At 33.8% G+C, this 9,067-nt stretch overlaps 1 protein-coding gene across 4 annotated transcripts; it reads right to left on the bottom strand.

Annotated features, from left to right (window-relative positions):
• Nucleotides 1-892: 892 nt before the first annotated feature.
• On the bottom strand, nucleotides 893-8,655 carry LOC130968801 (UDP-glycosyltransferase TURAN). Of its 4 annotated transcripts, none has more exons than XR_009081743.1 (19): nucleotides 8,294-8,655; nucleotides 7,538-7,681; nucleotides 7,287-7,399; nucleotides 5,832-5,865; nucleotides 5,647-5,702; nucleotides 5,430-5,561; nucleotides 4,557-4,705; nucleotides 4,350-4,439; nucleotides 4,189-4,255; nucleotides 3,495-3,558; nucleotides 3,301-3,415; nucleotides 2,967-3,133; nucleotides 2,777-2,887; nucleotides 2,634-2,695; nucleotides 2,238-2,290; nucleotides 2,067-2,142; nucleotides 1,463-1,591; nucleotides 1,215-1,363; nucleotides 893-1,115 (listed from the first exon to the last, which is right to left on the bottom strand). XR_009081743.1 is itself a non-coding variant. In XM_057894266.1 (19 exons), exons 3-19 carry the CDS (start codon nucleotides 7,542-7,544, stop codon nucleotides 1,346-1,348), a joined length of 1,443 nt encoding a protein of 480 aa, XP_057750249.1. In that variant the 5' UTR covers nucleotides 7,545-7,555; nucleotides 7,644-7,681; nucleotides 8,294-8,655; the 3' UTR covers nucleotides 893-1,345. The 4 variants fall into 4 exon arrangements, 3 of the variants coding, with proteins under 3 accessions (XP_057750249.1, XP_057750250.1, XP_057750248.1); XM_057894266.1 differs by having other exon boundaries at nucleotides 893-1,363; nucleotides 7,538-7,555; nucleotides 7,644-7,681; XM_057894267.1 differs by having other exon boundaries at nucleotides 893-1,363; nucleotides 6,768-7,399.
• Nucleotides 8,656-9,067: the final 412 nt, after the last annotated feature.

Genomic DNA, 9,067 nt, shown 5'->3' with positions numbered 1-9,067 from the left:
TTGTTGTTGCTATTTAGAAAAAGAGTATGTAAAATTGGCTTAGCTAGTAAGTATTTTTGTGCTGTTATTGTTTATTGTCTTGTAATTAGTTCTTAAATAATTGTTAGTGCTTAAATAATTAGGAATATTTAAAATAGAGAGTGATTAGTATACAGTAAAAAATTATTTCGTTGAATTACCATCAAATTTTGAAATAGCTGGGTGGTTAGTATGAGCTATATTAAATAGTGTGAGCCCATAATAAAAATATTTTGTTATTTTATGTTAAAGCCAATCTTTTGTAATGTAATTGTATTATGATAAAATTTGTGAGTGACTTATGTATGTAATATGCCTATATGCATGTTAAAAATTTGGTTAAAGTTATGAGAGAATTTTTCTTACGAAAATAATGTTTTAAGTATTGTATGGAAAAAATAAATTTGAAACCCAAGTTCTGTCCGCAGACACACACTGAATGGAGTCCTTCACGCATCAACAACCCTCGGCTGGACCAGCATGATCCTCCTCTCACTCTATTTCACCATCTCTTACTTTGGTGCTGCACAAATATTAAGACAATTGTGTTACTGGGTAGAAAAATAGTTTGGGCCCAAGCCTCCAAAGTTGCTCTATCATTACCCTTTAAGAAGCCACTCACCTTTTGTGCATTTACAGCCGGTTATTAATGACATTTCATAGTCATTTTCAAGGTTATATTCATCTTTTTGTCTTTCACTAACAAACAAAATTCAAGAGAGCTACTTGATCGTACGCTGAATTTCATGTTCCGCACTTTTTGACCGGCACACGAGTAACTTTCCTATAGGATATTGAAGTGTGCATAATAAATGAAATAAGTGCAAACTAGGCCGTGATAGAGTAACCATGAATTTAAGAGTTAAAAAGTATATTCCACATCCAATCAGAGCTTCATATAAATCTTGAAAAGGCCATATATCAAAAAGTGCATAACCCATTGGTGAAAACAAGTACCTAATCAAAATAGGCCTCAGTTCACCAGAGAAGAAAAAAAAATAAAAACACAATCAAATCTCTGGTGATTTAGAATTATACTCTCACTTTTGCTGCAATGTTGACCACACTTTCGGGCAATAGTCGGACAAAAATGAACCCTATATCAGACAAAGCCATCATTTAGGAACAGGATCTCTTTAAACCTTCATATTCTACAAGGTGTACCTATTTTACAGAAGATAACTCCAACTGCTCACATTGCCAAACATCATCATGCCGGACACAATCAGCATATGGTGCCAGTTGACCTTCTGCTGGATCCAGCCAAGAGATCAATCTCATTTGTTGTTAGAGCTGTTATAGACATCTTCCGATAATCAAAAGAAAATCAAAATCTTGATATAACCTGAAAATCGAAATTCACATATTTTAAGTTCAAAGGCCGAAGCAGCGTATAAAATAAAACAAAGGGGAGAATAGGATTAACTCAGATTCACAATCTTGCCTTGTTTATTAGTGGCTTTGCATGTTCTTCCCATTCTGTAGCCCACCTTGTCGAAGAACTGGTTTCTAGTGCACCATTTTTGAGAATCTTCAGAGCATCACATTCATCAGGAAATCCCTTGAAAAGCATCTGAAAATATACAGCAAGAGAACAAATTAACATGGTACAAGTTTAGACTGGCAAATAAACCAATTTAATAAACATAATCCACATTTCAAGTACAAAATGGCCACAGGTATCACTAAGATACAAAATCTCAAAGCAAATGAAGTTAAGGATTATCATTTTAGAGTCTCTAATATATCTTTCTTACAAGTTACTTGGCAAGCAGCTCTCTATGTTGGTAGGTGTAGGTAATAATGACCCACTAGAAGTGCCTTGTGGCCAAGGTCAAGCTGAAAATAAATTAAACTTTACAGAAACAAATTCCGAAACGGGTGTATTCAGATGACCGCATAACCTAGATGCAATTTCTCTTTTTCTTATTATTTTTTCTTTATTACAATATATATTTAACAAACTAATCCACTCAACATTTGTGCATCATGTTAAGGAAGATTGTGTATAATCTAGCAAATATTGCATATGAAAGCATTAAACTCACCACAAGTTCATCAGCCAGCTCTGAAGATGAAGAGAAGAGAATACCATTTTTGTCAACTCTAACCAATTCTTTAATACTTCAACAACGAAAAAAGACCAATAAATAAATGAAAAGGCATATCGTCTGAAAATAAAAAATACAAGCGGTTCCCAAAGGAAGTACATAGCTCACCAAGAGTACGAAACAGCACAAACAGGCAGTCCGCAGCCAAACATATCGACAACCTGGTACATTAAATGATGAAAAATGGAGAAAATAATAGAAAACAAATAAAATTTCAGTCAACAGTTGTTTGAAACTTACATTAAAAAACAAACCATAATATTCAAAAGTAAAAAGTGACACTCAATTCGAAGTTCTTTTTAACATATAACAAGATAATTTTCAAGTTTTCTAATATAAACATAATGCCTTACAATTAATGCCTAAGAAGCTAATGAGTGCCCTGTGGCCAAACATTTGAAAAGACAGATTATAAAGTGGGGACTGGGGAGTTATCTAAATAAGAAAAAAATGGCAACACTCCATCTGTGTTACTATCACATATTGCCAAATGACTATGATTACCTTCATGGGAAGGTCTAATCCTGATGATGAAGTATGCAGACAAACTCCAAGGTCAGCCGACCCTAAATTACATGAAGATGTTAAGATCAAATAATGAACCACAATGTAGAGCAACTTTTAAAGCCATGCAATACACAAAATACCTAGCAACAATGGGTAATCTTCAGCAGAGAGCCACATGGTACGAAATGCCACACGTTTAAGTTTTAATCTCTTTATTTTTGCTTCGTACTTTTCTTTTTCAGGACCTTTACCTTTAGCAATAAAGATCCCATGTTAATAAGTTTCATTTGATATCCAATACTTGAATGGGAAAGAACACAAATTTTATACCAGTAATGATAAATAACAATCTGGGATATAAACATTGTTTTCCATCAGATATTTCTTTCCAGACGACATCCTCATCTAGCGAATCGTCTTCACCTAATATAGCAGCAACACGTCTGTCATACATCACAGCAGCTTCCAAAAGAATTCCAAAATCTTCATCAGGAGTCCTGAAAGTGTCACAGTTAACAGAAACAAATCACTCAGACCTGGTAAAGTAACCCACTGAAATAAATGGAGCAGCCTTTCTATAATAAAGAGGTAAATAAGGAAAATTAGAAGAGGCAAACCAACCATTTTAAATTAATGCATTCAATTAATGATAGAATAAACTTACCAGCTCGTGCTGCTTACAACAAGTGCTGGACGGTTACGCTTCAAATATATGTCTGGACCAACCTCATTTGTAAACAAGGTCTCATTTTGGCCATTGCTTCCAATCAAAGAAGTTCCTTTAAGAAGAAGGTAGATTAACAAACAATTCACAAAGATTGACAGTATTATATCTCAAGATTGTAAAACCTTTCTTACCATTGCTAACACAATCTCTAAAACCAAGAGGCTGACAGAGTTCCTTATTTAATCTACAAAACAACTATTAATTATCCGCATTATACATGGGGATCTTTCAGTTCTTACTGAATAATTACAGGTTTAATTATTATAGAGGATCCTATTGTTTCACTTAATTCTTTTTATTAGCTTGATATAATTTGAAAGTGTGAAATCCAGTCCTATGCTGTATAAAAAAATAAATAAATAAAAAAAAAAATCAATCTGGTCCATACAATTCAAACATTTTCTCAATCAAGTCCCAAAATCAATCTGGTCCATACAATTCAAACATTTTCTCAATCAAGTCCCTATAGTATATACATTCTTCAATTAGGTCCCTCTATTTTAAAATTTTATGATTATGTCCTTATACAGTTATACTATAAATACTAATTTCAAGAAAAATAGCAATTTATCATTTAAGATAGGGGCTTGATCACAATTTTAAATTGGAGGAAATAAATTGGAAATTGTTTGTACATATAGGGACTTGATTAGAAATGTTTAAACTATAGGAACCTATTGAAAATTTGTGTAGAATATAAGGACTTGATTATAAATTTTTAAACTATAAAAACATAATTGAAAATTGAGTGAAACTACAAGATTCTCCAGAGTGATTTAACCATAATAACAAGCAGAGCTACTCGTAACAAGACAACAAACTCACCCTATGCCTCTCCTCTAGTGAAGCAGGATGAAAGAAGTCAGGTGGCTGATCATACAATACTGTAGCACTGTAAAGTTAAGAAATATGCATAAGATTGGTTTAATGTTCAAGGACAATTTAATGTCAAACAATTTCATTGAACTTTGAGCTGACCCTCTTACTTAATTCCCCAATTTTGAGCCAATTCATGCTGCATTGCTCTTGTTACACACAGAGAAGCATCTGCCATTTTCCCATAATGCTTTTCAAACCTAAATTAAGCCAAGAAAAATAACATTAGCAAAAACCATGTGAAAGCAAAATCATTATAGATCAAAAAGAAAATTACTCATCAGCTAATGTGTAATAAAAAAACGCTAAAATGTTACCATTTATATAAAGAAACAAAATGACTATTTCTTCCAAGGGACAGACCAAGTAGTGTGTATCCAAAATTATGCCAATCTACGACAAAAGATGAATTCCTCAACCAACTAGCCCATTTTACTGCCACTAGTGTCGGAACTGAAGGAGGATTCTGTACAAAGAAAGGAAGCAGATAAAAATGTAAAAATAAACTACAAAGCAGTCTTGCTCCAGCAATGGTTGTTTCACTTGAATGTCATTGAATTCATTATGTAATTAACCTAACCAGAAACCAGATAATAAATTATTACCCTTCCGAACATAGTACCTATGATCAACTATGAAAGATACCCAAGCTAGACACCATTATCATATCAATTCTTTTCTAGAAGCATAAGCTGATCTAACAAATTTCTTCTGCAGAAATAATTTTCATTATGAGTAAGAAGACAAGTAGCTCCCCAAGAGATTTGCGATGGACTTATAGGTCCCTAAAGAAAATAATGTACTAAGTTCTTGAGAAAATTGAAAAAAGAATGAATCGTGTCCAACATTGCAAATTTTCAGGGACCTATAACTCCAGTATTTCAATTCTTCATGGATTTATTTTTCATTTTTCTCAGGGACCTATAAGTCCATCACTGAGTTTTCTCAGGACTTACTTGGTACTTTATTTTCCTTAAAAACTTGTAAGTCCATTGCGAAATTTCTCAGGACCTACTTGTCCTGGCATCTGGTTTGCTTCTCAAAACGTGGCAACAGAGCCGAAGGAAACAACCATCCATTATTTCAGGTATAAAAAATACTATTTTGCAAGTATCATTGGATCTATTGAGCAAAGCATAAAAATGCTTAATTTCAATAACAATGGACCTAAAGGAAGAAAGTAAACTAACCTGGACAATAAAAATATCAGGAGAAGGTACTTTTATACAAAGGAACCAAAGAAGCGTGAAAAATTGAACCAATGGCTTCAATAAAAGTATAAGTATCCTTGGTAAACTTTGGCGGGCCGTTGGCCACTGCTTCTGAAAATTTGAGAATGTTCCAACGCTACATCAGTTTTGAGTAAAATATGGAGATAAAGCTGAAAAGATTTGTCAACTCACATACCATTATGTAAAGATGGATAGATGGATTAGCAAGAAGTGCACCATGTGGCTCTGAACCTGTCAGAAAATAGAAATGATTAGATAAGAAAAATTTACACTTACAGTACATGAAAAGTGGTAATTAATTCCATGAACTGTAATAATAGAACCTATTCCTCATAAAAAATATGAAATTGAAAAATCTACCTCCATATGCAACAATATCCACCTCCAACAAAGCCTGCAATGCATTAGAAGGAACTCATAGATCACTATTAAATTGCGTTGAACTACAAAATGCTTATACCTATGACTGTAAAAGCATGGGACATCAAAGTTGGACAAACCAAAGAAATAACATTGAAATCAAGATGGTGTCAGTAAAAGAAAAACAGCAGACACATGAAACTGAATGGCCGAAAGGAAATATATTAAATATATGTTTTAAGCTGAAATACTTTTGTTTAAAATGTATTGATAACATATTTCCCTCCTACTTTGCTTCGAATATTTACTATATATTTAGACCCTTCCTATAGCAGACCCTCACTTCATATTAACTCCTACCAGTTGCCTCTAAACCACTTCATTTTCAGAACCACTGCATTTTCCTTCCCTGTTCCTTTTTCCTCTCAAAAATGGCCGAGAAAATCAATTTCCTAGGAGTCAATGCAAAGAAGCTAGATTGGTATTTCAAGGTGTGGGAAGTGAAGGTTTGAGAGGTGGCTATGAAGGAGAAGTGAACAATAGTGGAATCAACACAATCCTACAATAGAGATGGTCCTTCATGATTCCCAGGTATGTTTTGAGAGGTTTCTGAGTCTAAATTATCTCTAGCAATTAAATTATGCAATGTCAAGAACCAAGACAATGTTCAGTATGCAATGTAGCTAACGAAATGTATCATTTATGTATAAATGCAAGGTCATAGAATACATGAGTCAATCCGATAAAAACAGATTGACTAAGCAATTGAATTACTCCTAAGTTACCTATCCCTTTCTACATCAATATACCTTAATAGCTTATCAAATGTGACCCAGTCAATATCTAATCACACAAGGCAACTGCTGTGTACACAAACTCTACTTATTGCTTAGTATAAATTAATTGCTTTAAAGGACATAGGATTCATTTACACACCATAATTTATCTAATCACAGAAACAACATCATGGACTCCAAGGTCTGAGCATCAGCTAAGTCTTGGAAATATAGTACAAGAACAGCTAACAACTTAGCAGACCTTAAAAAACATGGAACCCTGTTAAGAAATGCTAACCTGAGCAACTCCAGATTAATACCCAAAATCATGCTCATAAAATTAGATTACCAACTGCATAATATGAAGAATCTAGCCACCAAATAACTGGCAGTCATATTGAACACAAATGTTGGTACAATCTCAAATATATAACACAACAATTAAACAGCATGGTTGATTCTCAGACCAATTTATAACACTTTTGCAATCTAAACTTTGAAAAAACAACTTAAAGAGCAGTTCTTTTGCGGTGATGATTCAGGTTCTGGTGAATCGTTCAGTACAAAAATTGGTAACAATATTACGGAAATTAAATAAAATTGGAGTGAAGTATGACACCAAATCATAAAATTGGATGGATAAAATAGAAAAAATAGACAGAGAAGGGAAGGGAAAAACTTGATTGGCGAGCGAAAGAGCATGGTATTGCATTCTTGGGCTGCGTCCAATGTCACCTAAAACCACCACACATGCCCTCCCTCTTCTTCCGCCTTCTTTCTCTTTGCTTCTCCCTTCAATTTTCATATCCCAAAGTTAAAATCAAAATTCAATTAAAAAAAAATAAGAAACAAAGGGCCAATTCAGAACAAATTCACATAAAAATCTATTTTCCCAAGGAAAATTGAAGATGAGATGAAAGAAAATTTCACCTGCCATTGCTCCCTTCACTATGCGGAAAAAGAAAAAATAAATCAAAATTTCACAATTGGTATTTTGATTAGGAGTCCACTGAAAGATTCGAAGATGAAGAAGCACCTCACAAGCAACTGAGCAAGGTTGTCAGAAACTAGTGCCTATAAAGGCACCGAAGGTTAGTACAGGAACAGAAAAAATGTAAAAACACATCACGAAACACAAGTGCCTACAAAAAATCTTATTACTGCAAGTAACGTAGAAACGTAGGCTCAAATAGATATACATGCTGTACTATATTAATGGCAAACAGGAAAAAGATAATCACCAATCTAATATAATAACACAGAGAAAATAAGTACAAATACCATAATTATATTACGTCATAGTAGCTCAAAATGCATAACAATTTATAGCTTATTAACGATTTATACCTAAACAAATAATCCATCATATAATAATTTGAAGTTGGAACTAATTATAATAAAAAAGTTTGAGTCAAAAGTAGTAACAAATTTATGGATTATTAACAATCTTGCCATCACCTTCATTTCCAGCAACACCTCCTCCAAGTGAAGACATTTTACTCCTCAAAATACTTGTTAACAATCCATTAATCGCATAAACATCACTAAAAAATTAGAACAATACAACAACAAATCCACAATTAAAATAAAAAGCAATTAAAAATCAGTAAATCATAGTTATTTTTGCTAATATTATATATAGTGTAACGGACTAAGGGTACATGATTACAGGGGTAAAAACCAAACCTGAGGCTGAAAGCACAGCAGAGGTGTGGCCGTTGAGAGCTTCGAACAGAGGTGAAGGGAGAACAGCGACCAGACCAGTGGCGGACAGTAGTGCCCAGCGACAGGCGACCACTGAGAGACTGTGACCAGGGAGAGACCGCCACCGGAAGACAGTGAGAAAGGCAGAGGCACAGAGAGCAGAGTGTGCGAGTACGACTGCGTTGTACCTCACTGCTGCTACTGCTAGGGTTCAAATGAAATTGGGCGTGTGTGAGATTAATCAGCAGGAGTGCAGGACCATCCGATTTTTTTATGGTCTCCTAACATTTTTCTTTGAAGAAATTGTTACTCTATTTTTTTGAGGAAAAAACCCTAAAGTTCTTTCGATCTCCAAAGACATGAGACCACAATAAAAAAAATTATCATTTTCGATTTTTTATTTTTATTTGTATGAGGCTGATTCCGTTTATATTTTGAGATCTGCTACACATACAAGTCTTTTTGGTATACAAGTTTATACAACTTGGTCCAAATTCAATAAAAACGACTTTTAATTTAGATTGAGTATAAACACGCACTTTTCTAATTCTTGACTAACACAAACAATTTATTTTCCTCAATCAAAATCATAAAGGAGGTGGCTTTGGTGTATTGGGAACCGAAGCCATGCGGTCACTATTTATATTTGGACGTGACACCCATTAAATCCTAAATCCTACATAAAATAGTATATTTGGTTTTATTCTCATTTAATTCCAAAGCAAAAGTAATCATGACTTATTCAATTTAGCATTT

The sequence above is a fragment of the Arachis stenosperma genome, chromosome 3 (assembly GCF_014773155.1).
Source record: "Arachis stenosperma cultivar V10309 chromosome 3, arast.V10309.gnm1.PFL2, whole genome shotgun sequence".
In the NCBI taxonomy this organism is placed as follows: domain Eukaryota; kingdom Viridiplantae; phylum Streptophyta; class Magnoliopsida; order Fabales; family Fabaceae; genus Arachis; species Arachis stenosperma.
Note: the sequence above shows the minus strand (reverse complement) of the source record. Positions and strands in the feature narration are given on the sequence as shown.

What these genes read in the sequence shown, in the direction of transcription:
- LOC130968801 (XM_057894265.1), bottom strand. An exon ending in AGATTACCCATTGTTGCTAG is followed by an intron (nt 2,696 to 2,776) that starts GTATTTTGTGTA and finishes CATGTAATTTAG; the next exon opens with GGTCGGCTGACCTTGGAGTT. An exon ending in AGCTGGCTGATGAACTTGTG is followed by an intron (nt 1,592 to 2,066) that starts GTGAGTTTAATG and finishes GTATATTTTCAG; the next exon opens with ATGCTTTTCAAGGGATTTCC.